General features: G+C 49.6%; 5 protein-coding genes and 2 non-coding genes across 7 annotated transcripts; 3 read left to right on the forward strand and 4 right to left on the reverse strand.

Annotated features, from left to right (window-relative positions):
* Positions 1 to 631: 631 nt before the first annotated feature.
* TRV_04015 (uncharacterized protein) lies at positions 632 to 3,061 on the forward strand (the record flags this gene model as incomplete). The annotated part of the gene is made up of 3 exons (XM_003021794.1): positions 632 to 679; positions 743 to 1,196; positions 1,257 to 3,061. The coding sequence occupies 3 exons, from the start codon at positions 632 to 634 to the stop codon at positions 3,059 to 3,061; spliced, it is 2,307 nt and encodes a 768-aa protein (XP_003021840.1).
* A 6,030-nt stretch (positions 3,062 to 9,091) lies between these two features.
* TRV_04016 lies at positions 9,092 to 9,166 on the reverse strand. Its single transcript has one exon. It is a non-coding gene; the product is annotated as a tRNA-Arg (tRNA).
* A 1,155-nt stretch (positions 9,167 to 10,321) lies between these two features.
* Positions 10,322 to 10,396, forward strand: TRV_04017. Its single transcript has one exon. It is a non-coding gene; the product is annotated as a tRNA-Arg (tRNA).
* A 785-nt stretch (positions 10,397 to 11,181) lies between these two features.
* Positions 11,182 to 12,150, reverse strand: TRV_04018 (uncharacterized protein; the record flags this gene model as incomplete). Its single annotated transcript, XM_003021795.1, has 1 exon — positions 11,182 to 12,150. The coding sequence occupies one exon, from the start codon at positions 12,148 to 12,150 to the stop codon at positions 11,182 to 11,184; it is 969 nt and encodes a 322-aa protein (XP_003021841.1).
* A 615-nt stretch (positions 12,151 to 12,765) lies between these two features.
* Positions 12,766 to 14,730, forward strand: TRV_04019 (RNA binding protein; the record flags this gene model as incomplete). Its single annotated transcript, XM_003021796.1, has 1 exon — positions 12,766 to 14,730. The coding sequence occupies one exon, from the start codon at positions 12,766 to 12,768 to the stop codon at positions 14,728 to 14,730; it is 1,965 nt and encodes a 654-aa protein (XP_003021842.1).
* Positions 14,731 to 15,522: 792 nt separating this feature from the next.
* On the reverse strand, positions 15,523 to 15,962 carry TRV_04020 (uncharacterized protein; the record flags this gene model as incomplete). The annotated part of the gene is made up of 3 exons (XM_003021797.1): positions 15,523 to 15,599; positions 15,708 to 15,751; positions 15,772 to 15,962. 3 exons carry the CDS (start codon positions 15,960 to 15,962, stop codon positions 15,523 to 15,525), a joined length of 312 nt encoding a protein of 103 aa, XP_003021843.1.
* Positions 15,963 to 17,696: 1,734 nt separating this feature from the next.
* Positions 17,697 to 19,480, reverse strand: TRV_04021 (uncharacterized protein; the record flags this gene model as incomplete). Its single annotated transcript, XM_003021798.1, has 2 exons — positions 17,697 to 17,900; positions 17,933 to 19,480. The coding sequence occupies 2 exons, from the start codon at positions 19,478 to 19,480 to the stop codon at positions 17,697 to 17,699; spliced, it is 1,752 nt and encodes a 583-aa protein (XP_003021844.1).
* Positions 19,481 to 19,715: the final 235 nt, after the last annotated feature.

A 19,715-nucleotide genomic window follows, 5' to 3' on the forward strand; every position in this document is an offset into this window, starting at 1 on the left:
GGATTTGACTAGCAATGCCCACTTTTTGCTTTTAAGGGCGTCGCCAGAGCTTCGAACAGCTCTTGAGAGCTGGCATTGGCTGTTTGTGCCGTGGCTGGAAGAAAGGAAGCTGTCTATTTCGTATACTCTTGACACCATGATGAGATATATCTCTTACGTCTTCATATACCTGGATGTCCCGTTATTTAGTTAAACTGTCTCATGGTACAGCCGGAGTTATTATTCTGAAGTAAGTATATACATAGAACCAAACATGATATCATTCATCATCTTTCATCTTGCTGCCCTTAATAGCGTGTAATCCCTTGCAGTATCACAACAAATATATACTTCATGTCACCTCCCTTCACCAATGTATTTGATTGCAATGGATGAAGCAGCCAGCTTTGGCTGTGCGCGCCCTCCCACCGTCATGTGACCTGGCCTACCAAATTTTGTATTATGTCATGCAAAGAACAGCAACTCCAACCCCCACACTCTGCAAACAAGCTGAAGAACTACAGCTACAGCCATTCATTGCTCTTCGCGATAGCTTCATTTCCTCCGCAGGGTGACGGATTTATACGGTGGTGGTTGTATTTTTGGTCGCTCATACGATACCTTGTCTCCATAGCCTACCAAAATCATTTGTATGCCTGACTTCAAGATCTCCGCGCTTCTGGAGGGCCACAGCGATGATGTTAGTTGGAACTAATCCTCTCGCCATATAAGGAGCTACTGTGACTGATTTCTTGATATATAGGTTCGAGCTGTGGCCTTTCCAACTACATCTACTGTTCTAACGTCGTCCCGAGATGCAACTGTTCGTATGTGGACAGTTGTATCATCCCCGCCTCCGAAGTTTGATGATAAGATCACAGTGCATGGGTCGGCGTTTATAAATTCCCTGGCTTACTGCCCTCCAACAGGGGACTATCCGGAAGGACTGATATTTAGCGCTGGACAAGATACAATAATAGAAGCAAGACAGCCCGGGAAACCAGCGGATGACAACGCTGAGCGTTTGCTGCTTGGTCATACAGGCAACGTATGCGCTCTAGCCGTCTCGCCGGACCGTAAGTGGTTAGCCAGTGGAAGCTGGGACTCTACTGGACGCCTCTGGGAGATTGGAAAATGGAGCAAGGAAGTTGTTCTGGATGGCCATGGAGGCAGTGTTTGGGCTGTTTTGGCTTACGACAAGGATACAGTCATTACAGGTAAGGAGAATACATATTAGGATATGTTATGGAGTACACTGCGTACTGATGGGAATTTAGGGTGCGCTGATAAACTTATACGTGTTTTCAATACCTCCGGAAAGCTTCTGAACACTTTCAGGGGCTGCGGGGATGTTGTTCGAGCGCTTTGCAAGGTCCCAGATGGACATGGATCCGGAGCCCAGATAGCATCTGCAGGAAATGATGGTATCATTCGCCTTTGGACTATTCAAGGGAAGCAGGTTGGCCAACTGCATGGACATGAAAGCTTCATCTACTCCCTCGATTCCCTGCCCTCCGGCGAGCTTGTGAGCTCTGGAGAAGACCGGACTGTAAGGATATGGAACGCTACTAGCTGCATTCAGACAATTACCCACCCGGCAATATCAGTATGGAGTGTTGCTGCATGTGCCGAATCTGGTGATATTATCTCGGGAGCCAGTGATAGGATAGCTCGGATTTTCAGCCGGGACAAGGGTCGGCAAGCCGATGAGGCCACCACTCAGATTTTCGAGAATGCCGTGAAAGAGTCTTCCATTCCACAAGAGCAGGTTGGGAAGGTCAACAAGGAAAAACTCCCTGGCCCGGAATTCCTCAAACAGAGATCTGGAACAAAGGATGGCCAGGTACAGATGATTCGTGAAGATGATGGGAGCGTCACTGCTCATACATGGTCTTCTGCCTCCTCTCAATGGGTCCCTGTTGGCACAGTGGTGGACTCTGTTGGAAGCAGTGGTAGAAAGGTCGAATATATGGGCCAGGACTACGATTACGTGTTCGATGTTGACATCGAAGACGGAAAGCCACCCCTAAAACTCCCATATAACCTGTCTCAAAACCCCTACGACGTGGCAAAGAAATTCATCGCAAATAACGAACTTCCAATCTCATACCTGGAACAGGTTGCGAACTTTATCACAACTAATACTAAAGGAGCAGTAGTAGGCCCGCCCCAGACCAGCGAATCCACCTACCAACAACCGTCTATTCCGGATTCTCGGCCAAAAGTGTTGCCTCAAGCGTCCTACCTCTCTATAAAATCGGCAAATTTGAAAGCTATACAGAAGAAGATATCTGAGATAAACACTCAGTTGGTATCTTCTGGTTCTAAGGATTTGTCCCTTGCTCCCTCGGAGATGGAAGATATATCTGCCCTGTGCTCCCAGCTCGAGCAGCCATCCTCACTCTCCAAGTCACCAGTTGTTGAAGCCACCCTCCCCTTACTCGTCAAAGTATCAACAAGCTGGCCAGCCGCAAACCGGCTTCCAGGTCTCGATCTTCTCCGGCTTCTAGCTGCTGCGGGGGACGCAGCAGCTACCTGGGATCAAGGAGAAGGTAATTTAGTGTCGGTGATCATATCCAGCGGCGTATTTGGTGCTCCTCTCAGCCCCAATAACACTATGCTGGCTATCCGAATGCTGGCAAACTTTTTCGAAACAGGGCCGGGCCGTGCACTAGTCGCCGGCTGCTTCGAAGAAGTTACGAACAAAATTGGTTCTGTCATGTCCGACTCTGTTGCGGCTGGTAACCGCAATGTAACCATTGCTGCAGCAACATTATACATCAACCTTGCCGTTTACTTCACATCCAAAGAAAATGTTGACTCACCAGAAGCATCCGAGCACGGCCTTGTACTCATCGACCAACTTACCAAAGTTCTCCGCAACGAGAAGGATTCGGAGGCTGTCTACCGAGGACTAGTCGCACTTGGAACACTAGTTGTTGGCCTTGACCATGAAATCCAGACGGCGGCAAAGGAGATTTACGACCTCGATCAGACACTGACACGGGTTCTAGATGCCGGCTTCGGGCGGGAGCCAAGAGTTAAAGGTGTCATAAGCGAAATTAGAGATGCAATTAATTAGATCGGGCACAAGCATGTATACGGAAACGCGTTACGTATAGAAACTTGAAATTAGTTACTAATTATATGCACCCCCTTGCCGTTGTTGAGTTGCGCTATGATCTTGGTCGGGCCGTTTGAAATGTGACACCCGTCAATCCAAACTTTTTAAGACACCGCCCGCGTTTTTCCACAAGGTACTTTGACAGGCCGACTAGTCACTCATGCACTGGAAATCAATTACCCAATGCATCACTTGTGGGATTACACACTGCAGCTAGTCATAGCCTTCACAACTTCCCGGATCCATCCACATCAACTTCCACTATCTGGTCAACCCCTGGGTACTCAGGTAAATCCAGCCCATACTTCCCCGCAATATCAGGTGTCAAAAACCTTCCGCCGAGGAAATGTCTCCCTTTAAACCATTTCACGCACGGCTTAGCGGCTGTCAAACTGACGAGTATATCTGGCATAAACTTCGAACCGGGTCCATCCTTGGGCGGCCCAGTCTCGATGTCCCATGAGCTCGGCGCATCGACGCTAAGAACAGGAACCTTAGTCTCCTCAAGCTGAGAAATTATGGCTGGAAACGGGTCTCTGAGTGGTCCGCTGAATGAAAAGCCAAATATAGCGTCCACAACGAAATCGGAGGATTTCAGGGAATCAGTGAAGTCGGTAGTGAATGGCACGGAAAGATTCTTCAGTTGCGTTTTCAGACGCTGGATAGACTGGTTTAGATATCTCTACCTTGGGTATACTGCTGTGGTATATGTGGACGCACCTCATATAGCTCATTTTTGCCTTGCTTAGGGTAATACACAGTAGGCTTATACCCGTAATGTGCTAGATGGCGGGCAGCAACCAGGCCGTCCCCTCCTATACATTGCAAGAAGTTACCACTTGCCAAGCATCAAAACATATTCCAATGATGGGGACGCTAAGGCCTACCGTTATTTCCTGGGCCACAGGCTACCAGAACGTTGCAGCCATCTTTGGGCGGGTGGACACGGTAGACTAAAAATACCCGAGAATTGAGAGCAGTTAATTAAGATTCCCCAAGTGAAGGTGTATATATGTATGTTCCATCATAAAGTATAGGGTATGTACCGGCCTGTGAGACAGAGAGCCCGGCTAGTTCCATTAGCTGGTCGATAGAGAAGCCCCCCGTATCCATGAGATCTTTATCCAGAGAGGATGCATCCTTGGGGTTGATAGTCTAGGGGTATCATAACCTTGAGTTAGCATGATTAACCGGATATATAAAAATATTCTATGATACGGTTATATTTGAAATAAGAGGGGGCCATTTGTCGGACACTCAACCTTTAGCGTCATGCTGGATAGTCTTCTATACTTGCGGATAGATGTAAACAATGACTGTGGTATCAAGGCTCTCCGCATCCGAGCTTCACGAGTTCACAAAGATATATTGCTACGCTAATTTAACGATCATATATGGCAAAATATTAGCATAAATCGCTCTCCATGAAATGTTCTGCGACCTACTTGAATCTAACAACATTTCAACTTGCATTTCAACTTGAGATGAAGTATGACGTTGAATATTATATAAGCAATTTATCCACGTGACTTTTGCGGAAAATTAAATATCCGTTTCCGGATAATTTTTGACGCCCGCCCGGGCGACAGCGCATCCAAAGACGAAGATCAAGGTCGATAGATTATACAGAGAAACGAGCGCCAGTCGACGTTGGAGGAGAGATTTATATCACTTGGATCCGGCCGAATTGATTTAACCGTGATCTCTCTATCCAGAATTTCACAATGGTCCTCCGAATTCGACTGTCCCGTTTCGGCAGAAAACATGACCCTTTCTACAACATTGTGGTCTCCCAAGCAAGGTGCGTCTCCAGTCAACTCTTCCTCGGGCTTCCTCAGTACAAGTCGAATCGTGCCTATGAGCTTCGATGTAGTGATCATTCGTGCTGATTGACTCTTTACAGAATTGCACGCGACTCAAAACCCATCGAAGTCCTCGGAACATATAACCCAGTACCACAAAAGCCAGTTGGACTCTCAGACAGCGAGGCAAAAACTGCACGACCATATAAGGATATTGCGCTTGATCAAATAAGGACGAAATATTGGCTTGGTGTAGGCGCTCAACCTACCGATGGGGTATGGCGGCTACTAAGCATGGTACGTTTTAAACCCCGGGACAATTCGTTCAGCACTTCTGCCTTGGAGGCCAGAACCTTTTCTATCTGGATGGTGAACGTGGTGAACGATTGAAATATCATCGGTGGATCGATTACGGTTACTGATGGTCATGGGTGCACAGATCGGTCTAGTTGAGCCGAAGCTAGGAAAAGCGCAAAAGGCCCAGGCCAACTCGAAGACGGCGGGAAAAGCGGCAAACACCAATTAATCTGACTCCCCTCCCCCTTTTAAAATGAGCCGAACCGTCTCGAGCACAGCATGTCCGTTGAGGCAATTATTATAATCAACCGGGACAAGGCAGTCAGCAGAGAAAAAGCGCCGGTACATCACACCACTCACACGTACCTGGACGCGTAGCTCTGGTTCCTTCCCCTATTCCCTTGGACCCTCGAATCCTTGTCTTCTGTATATTACATACCCACGTTTTTCTTTTTCTTTATCTCTTGCTTTTCCAAAGCACGTTAGTTCCTGATGAGAGCCACTGTCATCATATGTATCAAAGCATTTCTGCTGTGTTTTATAGTTGAATTGGGATGGGGCGTCTATCTGGTTGGAAAGATCTCGATGAGTCGATAACTTACTTATAGATACTATCACTAGACGGAATGGATATCTATTACTGTTGCCAGGTGGGGAGATATACCCTTCGTTCCGTTCCAGACCGCGTGCTTATTCTGCTTACTCGGTACTAAATACCGTGACAACCTAGTGGATAAATGGATCAACAGATAAGCCCCTGATAGGTATATATTTAGCCACGGTCCAACAAACATGGCTTACTTGACGAGGACGTCTCTTATGACTTTTTTGTCTTTCTATATATACCTATGCTCCGTATGATATCTGCTTCTTTACAGGTCTTACGTGTCAGCCGTTTTCATTGAAGTGAGGCCCAATGCCATACAGAATAGCGGTTTCATCGAGCTCAGGCAGTCAATTTGATACACCAAGTACCCCGTAAAACAAGGGATTAAGGATAGAGGAAGAAAAAGCAACTCTAGCTTCGTTTGTTACCAGTTTGACTGCAGCTCGTATCTCCAGGAACGGCACCCTGTTGGCGTGGCATCTGTCGTGATAATGCACCTTTCCTAGCCTGTCTATCTCGTGAGGACAGAGTATTCGCCCGGGGAAGTTCGACTGTACCCTTTCGTTAATATGTAATTCGTGTAGCTTGCGGTAGAGGTACTGATGTGGATGTATCTGACTGAGATCGGTCAAATCGACGGAGTGAGCAGCAAGGCATGTACACATACTCTCTACAGATGAATATTATTATCCCTCACCACGAATGCACATTAAATGATATTAAATAACGATTAATATTACAGTTATGTTCCCACATAATGCTCATCTCATCTTCATCTATATAGTTGATGGCTCTCGTATATCAGCATCGTTTGTATGCAAGCCCCCGATAATCATCACACATACCCCGTAACGCCATTCACCAAGCCTTAGTAGCACCGCAGTACTCCGTACTTCAAGGTGATTCTTCCATCGTTGTGAGTAGTAACTTCGCAGTTGTTCGACTTGCAGTCCGCGTCATCACGGCAACTAGTCCATTGGTGGCCTTACTCAGATGGAAGTGCTTGTACAAGCAAACGTCAAACTTGCATTTAGTCTGGCCCTTGCAATCAGTAGATTTCGAGGCACTCCTGACCAATCATTTCCTTCTCGCGCCTCTTGCAAGTTCTCACTTTCTTCTCCAGGGCAGTGGAGAAATTCATGGCTGCGGATTGTAGGAAATTGATTGATATAGGAGGTTAGATAATTTGGTCAAGTAAGGCTGATGAAGCGTTTCCAAGTAGTCTCGAGGGAAAAGTCGTTGAATTGATGAACATCAGTCCCCTTTATAACGTTCCTTCATTGCCATGATGGAACCCTTTCAACATCGAGGGATCAAATATTGGGTGGTCCTGGGTCAACTAAAGCTTCAATATGGTCAAATGTCGCTCGATGGGGCCAAACAGAGCCAGATAAATACTATCTCTAGATGTTTTGCGTAGTTATACATTGATATCTTGAGCAGTTCCCCGAGGTATGTAAGTTGTGACTGGTGCTTCAAGCCACGGCCTAGCTGTCAACAGTTTATTCAAGCGCCACAGATGAGCCCGTTTGTAGTGCCAATAATAGATGTCACAAGGGCCAGAGAAAGTTCGTAGCAACTATCGAATGGGCGGTGGCGAATATCTCGCTAAATCAAAAGCTTTCCACGCATCGCGAGTAATCCTCTACGGCCAGAAAGAATCCTGAATGATTCATGCGCTGCACTGACTGCTATATGGCCACATGTAGTGCACTCCTAGTAGTATCATCGACGGCATGGTCAATGTTTGATGAACAGATGCCATCAAACAGCAACAAGCTGGTCCAAAAATAAAAAGTTCACTAACTGGCCCCATCGTGTGCCCAGGGTTCCCCATATTCCGGTCTAAGAACCCTAGGAGAAAGCCACGATGGATACGGAGTACGACGCTGAGATTCCCGAGAAGCACCATTCATTGATGCCCGGGGATGATGCTCTGACCATCTTCAATGACCGCGGGGGCCAGAGAGACTGTCCAGGCTCAGTGGATGGGGTATGTATGTCGAGATACGATCGTCTCTCTGCAGTGTGGTTGGTCTCGATGCGTTTCCTTTTCCGAGGAGACCAGTGAGTGCCATACTTGATCATGGCACCAGACCGACTTTCACAGCCAGCCAGCCAGCCACCCGGGACACCTAAGCATTTGTCCATCACTCCCGATCAACAATGTTTCTTTATCGTGGGAGGGGGATAGAAGAAGGTCCCGAGATCACCACAAATTTTTCATGAGGCAAAGATAATATCCAAGGTCAGCCAACCTCGGAGCTTCCATGGCATCGGAACAGGGCCATCCTGACGCTCCTGCTGCCGAGCCCACCCTCCCTTGATCTTGAGGGGACCAACTATCAAATAATAATAAATTTCCTGCGAAGGAAGAGAGGGTGGTGGCATTTTCGTGTTCAGCTTCATCAGGTCCAATCGAACAGGTAAACCTTGAGATCGCGACCAGGATACGTCACAGGGATAAACCGGGTCGGCCGATGCAGAAAAAAGAAAAAGCAAGCAGAGGGAGAGAGAAAAAAAAAAATTCTATTTTTGATTCTCAACTCTGGTCGTCGGTTCTCCATGGGCGTTTTGGACGAGCTGGCTCCCAGGAGTTGGTTGGAGCGAGCATCTTTGTAACCCCCTGAACCGTTGAACGGGCGTTTTGAGTAGCCGAGCCACCGGGCAGCCGTAAGATCGGTGTATGAAAGGGCGTATTTGAGCCAAAACTTACCAGCTAATGCAGTCCAGGACTCAAAAAATGGTCAAACTCACACCAAACAGTATTATTATTGTTATTATCGTCGAGTTGTCAGGGCTGGATACAGTACTTGGTGCTGCCCTCGCTATGCAGGCCGAAGCAAGTAAGTAAATGCCAGGCCTCCTCACGTGTGAGCTAGCTATTGGAACAGGTACCTAACAATCCCACGTAAGTAAGAGTAAGTTCCCTCCGTACAGAGAGCGACGGCCTTGCATGAACTGCGACATGGATGCAGCAGGCCAGGAAGGCAGCCCGGCAAGAGGCCAGCCAGCACTTGGCAAGGAGAGAGACGCCTGGAGAGACACCAAGGCCGCTGCAGGGACCTGTCGGGTGCAGCCCTGCGTGCAGCGTAGAGAGCGATGGCGTAGGACAGACGGTATCTCGTTGCCCGGAACGGCAGCCCGGATGAAGTCGATGTTCAGCCCGAATCTCGACTTTTGTCAAACAGATAAAAAGTAAAGATAAAAAAGAAATATCGAGAGGCAAAATCAAAAGAATTTAAAAAAAAAAAGAAGAAGAAGAAAAAGATATCTTTTGAATGACCGACGCAGGACTCGAACCTGCAAATCTCCTGATTCGTAGTCAGGCGCCTTAACCAATTGGGCCAGTCGGCCTGTTCGATGTGTTGAAGAGCCCGGCCAGTTGCCCTACTAAACTAACCTGGTGGTGTGGTAGATGTCAGCGAGTTGGAAGATGGATGGAGAGAGAGAGACAAGTTGCGGACTTGACGGTTCTCTCTTATTCAGCTTACGGCCAAAGACAGAGACTGCTCTGTTTATAAGGAGTTTCCCATATTATCTATACCTTCGGAGTAGGTACGGTACATCGGTATTTGATATTCAACAGTTGTCAGTAAAGGGAACCACCTCTCGTCCTTTCCATCCTATGGCTATGACATCTCATAACTATATGCTTCCAGTGAAATAGCAGCCTTTGGAAGGTTGACATATACTCCATACACACCACCCACTACTAAAAGCTTACCCCCCTTCCTCCCATAGTATTAATATTAATTATTCATAGGCTAGAGAAAGCTCTGTCGTAAGATAGTTATAAGACAGCACCTCAGATCATGGCAATCCCTGGAACTGTAGGAGCCATCCCCCGCTACACTCCTACACTGCCATGCTCGGTCTTCGTCATAGCCAGCTATCAGCTTACACCAATGACGTTTCTCAGCCTCATCCCCATCTCTTAGAGTGATGTGTATATCTCATACCTCAAATCCTTCGAGTAAAGGAGCAGTATCGAATGTCTCTCCAGAGGTCGTCCAACCATGAGACACATATAGTTGACCGTTGCAATCTCGCTACAAGGCCGAAAGAAAAGCCACTCACTATACGGAGTACTGGGCGATGAACAGCAAAACAGGCACAAACAGACAGCTTATCTTGACTTGTTGACTAGTTATCCAGTCTGCCAAATATACAAAAAGATGCTCTGTTCCAGCAGTTGAGTGACGGTCAGACCGTTGTTGTATGCAGGGTAGCTAGCTCGTTACCAGGGTTTCCTAACGGTCCCCATCGTATTAAACCCGAGTAACCCTGTAAATGGCTTCAGCCTAGCCGTTGAAAGGGGGGTTACACACGATGATTATGAAGATTCGCCGGGAGCTGTAGAGGGCAAAGAATGCGACTGTCTATGAGGAATGTCGTGGAGTATATAGAATAGCCCAAGTAGGAGCATCTATAAGGAGAGAGAGAAAGGGGGTGTCTGGATCCTGCATGGGCTCAAAGTGACCCTGGGCCTTCCGACTCCACAAGCAAACAGGCCGACTGGCCCAATTGGTTAAGGCGCCTGACTACGAATCAGGAGATTTGCAGGTTCGAGTCCTGCGTCGGTCATTAGAATTTTTTTTTCCTCGAGTCGTAATTTTTTTTTTTATTCGGCAAGACTCCGTAGATTTTCGTCATCATGGATGAGATGCGACGCCGGGTCTGGCCTGGACAAAGAGCAAGGATGGTATGTTCATTTCCTATTTAGCGAAGGGTGTGTGGTTGCTAGAGGGTGTCCGGCAGCGCTGGTGACACCTGAGATACTCCGGGCTAAGTGAGCGAGCGAGCGTCTGGAGAAGAGACGGCGGGCAAGGGGGACGCCAGGAGGAGGAGAGGAGGAGGAGGAAGAAGGAAGGTTGATAGCTTCCTCCATGGACATGGTAACGGAGCACGCTACGACATCTTTAAAAACACCCCGGGAAAAGCCCACTGGACAGGAGAAACGCATGGAGCATGTTAAGCTGGCTTTCCCTCCACGGCCTTGCCTTGCCTGGAGCTTCAGCATGCCCTCGCTTCTCCAACGTGGCCCATCCATGGCGCGGATAAACGGTTCTCCCCCTCCCTCGCAGCAGCTGGCTTGCTTGGTTTAGGGCCTGTAACTCGGCGTCGACAGGTGCTACCCCTGTGCAAGGCCAGGACCAGTCCAAGCCCAAAGCCAGTCGGCCTCCCCCCCCTCCTCCTCCTCTCTCTCCCTCCCCAAAGCCAAAGCCAAAGCCAAAGCCAGAGCCAGGGAAAAAGAACGAGCCGGCGTGTCGGTTGATTGGCCGCGCCAGAAAGCAGCGAAGAGGGAGGGCAGGACGGTGGAGATGCCAATCAACGGGTCTGATGGCCGGTGTGTGCTTGATGGCGCCGTGCTAGGGGGTGTGCGAGTGTGGTGTCGACCAGGCAAGCGGCGAGCAAGGCCTGAGGAGCGGTCGATTGGCCGGGGGTGGGAGAAAGGGAGGACCTGGTTGATGCCGGTGGGCCAGACATCGGCCCTTGGAGCTAGTATCGTATCTCTTCTGTATCTGCTGTATCCGTCCCCTTTGACGCTGTACCTCTCCCGTCTGGAATCTGCTTTTTTCTTTTCCTCCCCCCTTCTTGGGTGCTCTGCTCCGTAAGTAAAAGTGTTGGGTGGAATGGGCGAGGACAGACATGTCGGTAACTAGTGTAGTGTGTGTCCTCCGTAGTAGACCCCAGGGCAGCACAGCACAAGGGGGCCACAGTTTGATATTGGCCGATATCAGCCACTTTTCGACCGTTTCCTTTGCTTCTTTTTGCCTGGCCGTCGTCTCTCGAGGGCCTCCTTGCTCTGTATCCTCTGTATGAGCGTGTCCAGATAGGTTCATGGTTGCTTTTTCCTGTCCCCGTATCGTTTTGGCCCACTGCCTGCATCCGCCCTCTGACTGGCCTCTCCTGGCCTGGCTCAGCTCGCTCCAGACCATGAGGCAGCGTTGATGTGCTTCTTCCTCTCTCTCTCTCTGGCTGTCTTCTTGTCTCTTTCGTCTTCTTCTGGCCCTCTTACTCTTTTCTCTCTCTCTCTCTCTCTCTCTTTGGTCTCGTCTCGCTGTTTCTTCCCGGTCCCTTCTGGTCCTCCTTTCTGGCCGCCTCTGCTCGTCTCCCTGCCGTCCACCTTCTGGCCTCCCCTTGATCCTCCCGCGTCGTAGCAGACGAAAGCCCTTGTTCGTCTCCTTCGTCCCCCTCGAGCCCCCTTCTCGGCCCTCGTCCTCGATAGCATCAAACCTGTCTTCTTCTTCTTCTTCTTGTCTTTCGACGTCGAGACTCCTGGCTGCCCGTCGTGGTCCGTATACTCCGGCTCTCACCACCACGCTCCAACCGCCCATTAACTACTACTATACCACCAGCCCAGCACTCTCCCTCTCCTTATCTTTTATCTTTCTTGTCGCTTCGTATTCTCGTCCCGTCGTCCCTCGTCCCGTCTGTCTGTCTGTCTGACTGCTGCAGTTCTATCATGGTTACGCCGCGCGTTAGTTAGGAAGAATCTCAACGGGCTTCAGGCAACAACTTCTTCTGCTCAAAATCTTCAGCTTCGACGTCCGGCTCTCCAGCACTCTCACTCAGACTGCTTGCTCTCTCTCTCTCTCTCTCTCGCCCTCTCGCCCTTCTTTCGTCGCCAGCGAGCTTCTGCGACCCCCTTTTTGCTCCCCTCGCCTGCGCCGTCCGCTCTGCTTCTCCTCTCTAATATTCTGTCTTTGCGCGCGCGCGTCGCTTTTGCGTCTCTTGTCGGCTCTTTGCGCTCGCCGCCGTCGCTTCTCGTCTCTACCAGCGCCGGCGACCGTCATCTCGCTCGTCTCCCAGTCTGGCTCGGCCCAGCAGGAAGGGAAAGATATCTTCATTTAGAGAAAGCCGAGAGAGAAAACACCAGCAGTGAAAAGATTATAAAGGTTATATTCATTATAAAAAAACAGCAAGAAAAAAAAAAGACGCCTGCGTGAAGGATGGGCACTGCGCATCCCAACCAGGCCGGTGTCGCCTTTGAAAACTCCCTGCAGCGCAGAGAATCACTCTCGACGGGCCTTCCGCGCCTCTCGCTGGCTACGACAAAGGCCCTCGCCGTCTCCCAGGGCGGTTTGGCCTCGGACATCTTCGCCAGCACGTCGCAGGCCTCGAATCTGGCGGCCTCGATACCCTACTCCATCACGCCCATCGGCAAACCGTCCAGCTTCGACTCGAGAACGCCCGTCTCTGCCCGTCTCGGCCAGCAGGCAAACGGCTCTACGACGTCCAGCATGGGCAACGGACAGCAGAATAACAGTCAACAGCAGCAGAATCAGCAGCAGACTCAGCAGCAGCAGCAGCAGCAGCAGCAGCAGCATGGCGGTGCTACTGCGGTTCGCATGCGGATGCTGCCGCGGAACACCAGCTACGAGGCACTACGGAGCATGCTGCTGTTCGCAAAGAACCTGCTGGATGCTGAATTCGTGCCAAACGAATACTCAGAGGACGCCTCCTTTCTGACGGCCATCGCCCTGTTCGAGACGCGGACCGCAGCCGAGGAGGCGCAGGCGATGCTGAACGGGAAGCCCAACTCGACCAACGACGCCAACATGATAGTCGAGATCGTGTCCGGGCCCTCGACGTCTGCCATGATATCTCGCCGCAACACCATCGACCACCTGCCGCGCTCGCTCTCGATGCTCTCGCCGACCTCGCCGCATCCCTTCATGCCGCCGTCTCGCATGCTGGGCCGGCTGGACGACATGCACTCGCTCGACAATGCGCTGGACGGCTCGTCTATCGGCAAGCAGTCCTCGGCCTCAACTACGAACGGCGAGCTGCCTGCGCCAGATACAGGGTCTCGGATACACTCCCTTTTCTCCTCTCAGTCTCCCGCAGGCAACGGGATGAACGACCGGCCCCGTGTCTCTGGCAAGTCCGTCATCGATCAGGACGTCGATGAAGACACGGGTGAGCTGCTCAAGGATCCCATCGCTTACGCCAGAAACGGACCCATGGCCCTCCAGCGCCGCTCGACAAACCCGCAGCTGCCCATCTCGCAGTTCTCCAATCTCTCGCTAACGACCAACCTGTCATCTCCGCCGCTGGCCCCCTTCAGCGCCGGAGCCGGCACTCCAGCCACAGGCAGGAACATGGCCACACCCACCAGCGCAGTATCTACTTTCAGCGGAAGCGGTTCGACAACCCCTTACCACCAGCTCCAGTTCCACCGGCTCAACTACCCGCCAGTCAACCCAGCGGACCAGAATCCCCCCTGCAACACTCTATACGTCGGCAATCTCCCGCCAGACACCTCCGAAGACGAGCTCAAGGCCCTCTTCTCCCGCCAGCGCGGCTACAAGCGCATGATCTTCCGCCAGAAGCCCAACGGGCCCATCTGCTTCGTCGAGTTCGAAGACGTCTCCTTTGCTACCAAATGCCTGACCGAACTCTACGGCTACGAGCTCTCCAACAGCGTCAAGGGCGGCATCCGACTCAGCTTCTCCAAGAACCCCCTCGGCGTCCGCAACGGCCAGCCAGGCAGCATCCACCCTGCCAACTCCATGAGCTCGCCAGGCCCTGTCTCCGGCATGAACAACAGCACATCAGCAGGCATGGGACCGGTCCGGTTCTCAACTGCCAACGGCCCACCACCTGGTCTCAGCGCCCCGCCAGGCCTACCCATGCCCATGCCAATGTCTATTCCGACAAATAACTCAGCCATGGGACCGCCACAGCAGGTCCAGGTTCTCAATTCCTCGCAATTTAACGGCCTCGGGCTTGGCCTGAATCATAACGCGAACGCCATGGCAGCAATGCGGCCTGGTGCTGGTCCGGGTCCCGGCTCCGGCCCCTCCATGAATATGGGCGTGGGCATCGGCGTTGGCATCGGTTCGCCGACTGCCGGTAACATGGGAGCCATCAACAACGGCGGTTCATACCCCGACTATATGATGGGGAGATAAAAAAAAATAAACCTTCCATCTATACCACAGACCTCATTACATCACACCTATTCACTCACTCAACTCAACTTCTCGTCTCATCTTCATCTGTATAACGGTTTTGCATGGCGTGTGGCATGGCATAGCATGGCATAGCATAGCATGACATGTATGATGAAGGCACGGAGCATTGGGCGCAACGGACCACACAAACCATCACCACTCGACTCTCTATACCTTTCTACCTTCCAAAAAAGACGCAAGACGCCATCCAGATTCCCTTCTACTCGGATTCCTACCCCATCTGCTGTCGGTTTCCAAATTTCCCCCCCTTGGACTGTTATTTTCACCCCCTTTTTTTTGCCCCCGCTCCTTTTGCCATCTTATCATCTCTATTATCTACTTGGGACCGTTTCTACTGCTCTTAGCTCCATTCATCATGCTCATTTCAGCACAATCCATCGGTTCATCTGTTTGTTTGTCCTCTTTTTTTTTTTTTTTTGCTCTCGGGTTACGTCTAGCAGCGGCATGGTATGCAGGGTGGAGTGGTCTTATTTTGTCAATTTCATCTTTCTTCCCCTTTCCTCTCTATAACTCTACATCATTTCATCAGCTAGCAACATCTTCAGCCTGTTTAAGCGTGCTTCTTTTTTCTTACCTCCCCTTCTGGTTTCACAGAACGAACACCCGAATCCAAATGGCATGGATGGCGGTATGCTATACCTCAAGCCAAGGAAACCGAGTGTTAACGGATCCCTTCCAATACCTGCTACTCACCCCTTCCGTCTGCTAGCTAGCTACTTTTTGCCCCCTTTACCCCTTATTCTTTTCTTCAGCTTCGGCTTCTGCTTTGCTTTTTTGTTCATGTCTGCCCTTTTGATACCTCACTGCTATACCCTGCAATCTGCACTTTGTTGTACGGAAACACGGTCATGGTCATGGTCATGGTCATTGGTCATGGAACACGCGCGCCTACGATTGATTAATTACTCACTTACTTGGTTGTTTTGTTGCATTCGTTGATTGATGTTCTTGTTTGCGGCTGGTTGGCGTCTTATTTACCTCTCCCCCTTTCCCTCATCCCTTTGTCTTTGCCTTTTGATTTGCGTTGATACTCCCACTGCCATTTTTCCATCGGGTTCGGTCTGGATTCCTGCTTCCCATATCTGAGGCGTTCCGATATCACCATGACCCCTTTCATCGTCTCCCTTCTCATTACCTATTTTTTCTTCTCCTCCTTTGGCTTGTTCCATAGTAAGGAACCGCATAATTCGGACTCGATCCACAAATTTTTAACCTGCATCTACTCTCGCCACGCATTTCAACAACTGCTCCTTGTTTCGAGTTTATCAACATCAACCATATAGCCATGCGAGCATGGTCTTTCGAAACAAGCGAAGCAAAGAGTAAGGGAGGAAGGGGGTTCGATATAAACCATCGTCCCTGGCCGGGTCCTATCAAATCACTTTTACGTCTGCTTCTATCGAAACTACCCATCAACCCACCAATCTCCTCTGCACACCCCATTGAGCATTTCATCCCCTGCTAGTTTCCTCCTTTGTCTCATCTGCTTCTTTTTTTTTTTCCTGCACACTATAAAAACGGATAGCATGTATACCCCATTTCCCCCCCTTGCATTAGTTTTCGTCCCTGTCGTTACCGGGTCTCTGTTTGGTTTGCCCTCTTCTATGTATTCTCATTCTCAAACTCCCATTCTTATTATAATTACGGATCTGGCTCCTTTTTCTTCTTTCTATATGATGGATAACCGCCTTCTTACACCTAGAAAGGGGGGAGGTTCCATCCGTTCAATCAACCCATTCAGACAACCCTCACACTCCTTACAACAGCTCGATTTCCTTTCCTTTTTTTTTTCCTTTCTTGGTTTCTTTCCGTCCTTTTTTCTCTTCTTCATCTTTAAGCATAGCTTTGCTCTTTTTTTTTCTCGATGTAACTTCGCTTCTACTTCTCCTGCCTCTGCCCTGGTTAAGGCAGACCAGATATCCCCCTGCCAGCGGGGACTTTATTCTTCTATATTCTTCTATCTATCTATATCATTCGCATCTCTCCAGAGGGATTATTTATTTACTAATTCGCTTACTCTATTCTTCTACCGTTACATCTCTGATTGCTCGTCTTCCGTGACTTTGCTTTTTGTGCTACGGTCATACACTTTTCCATTCGCTGGGTGTACTTGAGGGCGGGTTCATCTACACTGTGGTCTCCTTCAACCAACCGACCGACTAACCAACCAACCAACCATGGAAATGGAAATCGTACTACGCTGGTCAAGGGGACCATGGGCTTCGGGGGGGGGGGTAACATTCCCTTCTTTCGTTCCTTGGGTTTTGGTGGCTTTATATCTCAGCTTCTATTTCAGCGAACTTCCTAGCCCAGGGGAGTGCATTAGATAGTTAGTGTTGGATATTTTTCTTTCTTCCTCTAGTTATTAAAATCCTCATTTCTGCCTGCTTTATTATCTACGATTGGTGAGACTGTAAGATTACTGAAAATATCGAATATCAACCTTGCTACAATGAACGTTGATAGGCTATTATTACTATTTGCTAACTAATTACTTTGCTCTGGAAGATAAAAAAACATATATGTTAACCTAACCTGTCCTCTCCTGACCATGGTATCTTCAATGCACGATGCAATAAAATGATAAACAATCACTCCTGCCGATGGCGAAAAGAACCGCTGCCTATAAGAGAAGAAGAATAAGAAAAAAGGGGGGGGGGGGGGTAGAAGGCAACAGCTATAAAGGCATCCACAAGAAGAGAGAAAAGAACTAGTCAAAGGCCATGCATGCGTACATGCATATGCGCGTGCTGCCACCACCGCTCGCTCCATACGGCCGAATGACTTTCCGCCTGCCGGGGATGCTGGCCTGATTTCTTTGTGCCTTGAAGTCAAGGGTTAGAGGATATAACAAAAGGCTAAGTCGGGGATAAAAAATGCAGTTTTTCTTTCTTTCGGTTTAATTATTCGGTGTGGTTGGTTCCAACATCGTTACCACGGCCCCCATTGTTCATCATGTGCTCCATAAAGGTCATGTAGTCGTACTTCGCGACATCCCTGTCCTCCAGGAGGTCAGGCCCCGTGTGCTTGGGCATCGACTCTACTAGGTTCTCGATAAGTTCATCCGGTATGAGGGAGTGCCGAAGATCAAGCTCGGTAACATATGGCTGTGGTAAGTGTAATTAGCCGACTGACATACATGCAAGTTGTAAGGGGGTAGTTGGGAATAAAACAGCTCCCAGGAGAAAGGGCAAAATTCAATGGTGCTTATTACCTTCCCGTCTGCTACCTCCTTGAAGCTCTGAAGGACCTGTTCAGCCGTGTGTTGATCCTCAGTGACGCTGACCATGAACCTAATGAACTGTTCAAAGCTGACGCCAGCGTTTCTCTCCAGACGGTTCGGACCACAGGTCTCCACGAAGACCTCATGCATCTCGTCTTCATCATATACCAAACCCAAACTGGCTAATGCAGCTGAGAATTCTATCTCATGCAAAGTGTTTGTCGAATCCCGGTCAAAGTGTCTGAATACAGACTCGAATTCTTCAAGCTGTATTGGGGTTAGATTGGTCATGTTCCTCGCAACCATTTGGTTTTCCAAGAATGCTAGCTTCTTTGCTACGCTGGATTTGACAAGGCTCAGTTCATAGGAGAGCTCTTCAAAGGTGTAGGTGGTAAAATCATTCTCTTCAATGTTAGCTTCTGCGCACTGTTCGTCGAGGTCCTCTATTGTTTCTAGGAATGCGTCTAAAGGTGGAAGGTTATCGCTTAGCCGTCGAACGTGCGTTAACTGATCTTCAACGTCTCCCTCGAGACCCGAGATCGCCAGCGAAAGCGTGTTCAAGGTTAAGGCGAAATCATTAGCCTTGTCCGCAAACGATCGCCGAAGAGCATTTTTAATATCACGGATAGTTTCATTGATCAACTGGCTTCGCTTGTGCTCATAGGTGGTTAAACTGGCCCATTCTTCATCCAAGACCTCTAGCCTGAGTTCTGGTGGTGGATCATAGGCCCGCAGTCGGTAGGTGCTCAGCTTCGTCTTGATATTCCCCAGCAGGGCAGCAAGGTCAGACTTCTCAGCAACCCATTCGCGCTTCTGGTTCTTTTTGTACGCGGCAAACTCGCTGGCCTGTTCTTTGGCATCCGCGTATGTGCCTTCAAAGGTAGAGTTAAGCCATTTTTCCTGCTGAGCAGCAATGTTCTTCAGCAAAGCCCTCATCCGGCGCTCAAAGGAGTTTTGCATCTCCCATGCTCCTTGCATGTTTTGAACGAACTTCTCAACACGTCTGCCGGCATTCTCTACCTTCTCAAGCTGTGAAAAGGCATGGAACCAATAGGCAATGTAAGTCATCAGGGATCGCTCGTCTGGCTTTGCAACATCGCACACGTCCTCTACGTCAAGCAGGTCCGGGATGCCAATCTCCTCTGCAGCAATGTCAAAGGCCAGCTGCATGTTCTTCCTGTGTTCGGTCTTGTCTAGTGAGTCGAAATCGATCAGGTCGGGCCTATGGATATCCAGCAGGGCGCAGAACGCAAGCCCATCGTTCCAGCTTGAGGAGAAATCCCGCACTTCCACCCCTGGATAACAAGCAGTTTTCCGTTGACACCATAGCAGCAAGCCCTCTTTTGCCGTCATGCCCTCCTCGTTGATGTCGCTGATCGTGAATCGCAGAATGAGGGTCCATATTAGGCCGAGTATTATCTTCCTGTTTCCGTCAACGATATCTTCTGCACCAATGTTGGTCATCTGTATCCCCCTCCCCTTGATAAAGTCGAGACATTTATTCGCATTTTCGAACTTTTGTACTCGAAGCTTTGGCTTTGAAGCATATCGGCCCAACGACTCGTTCCCCAGTATCTCGAGGATGTGGATTAGGATAACCTGTGTTGAGCCGCACACATTAGTACCGTGATAACTCTCGTCGCCGTCGTCGTCATCGGAATACTGACTCCATCTGAAAGGTCTTCCACCAGGTCATTTA

Source organism: Trichophyton verrucosum (assembly GCF_000151505.1).
Source record: "Trichophyton verrucosum HKI 0517 chromosome Unknown TV-F-b-10a05.M13f1, whole genome shotgun sequence".
NCBI lineage: Eukaryota > Fungi > Ascomycota > Eurotiomycetes > Onygenales > Arthrodermataceae > Trichophyton > Trichophyton verrucosum.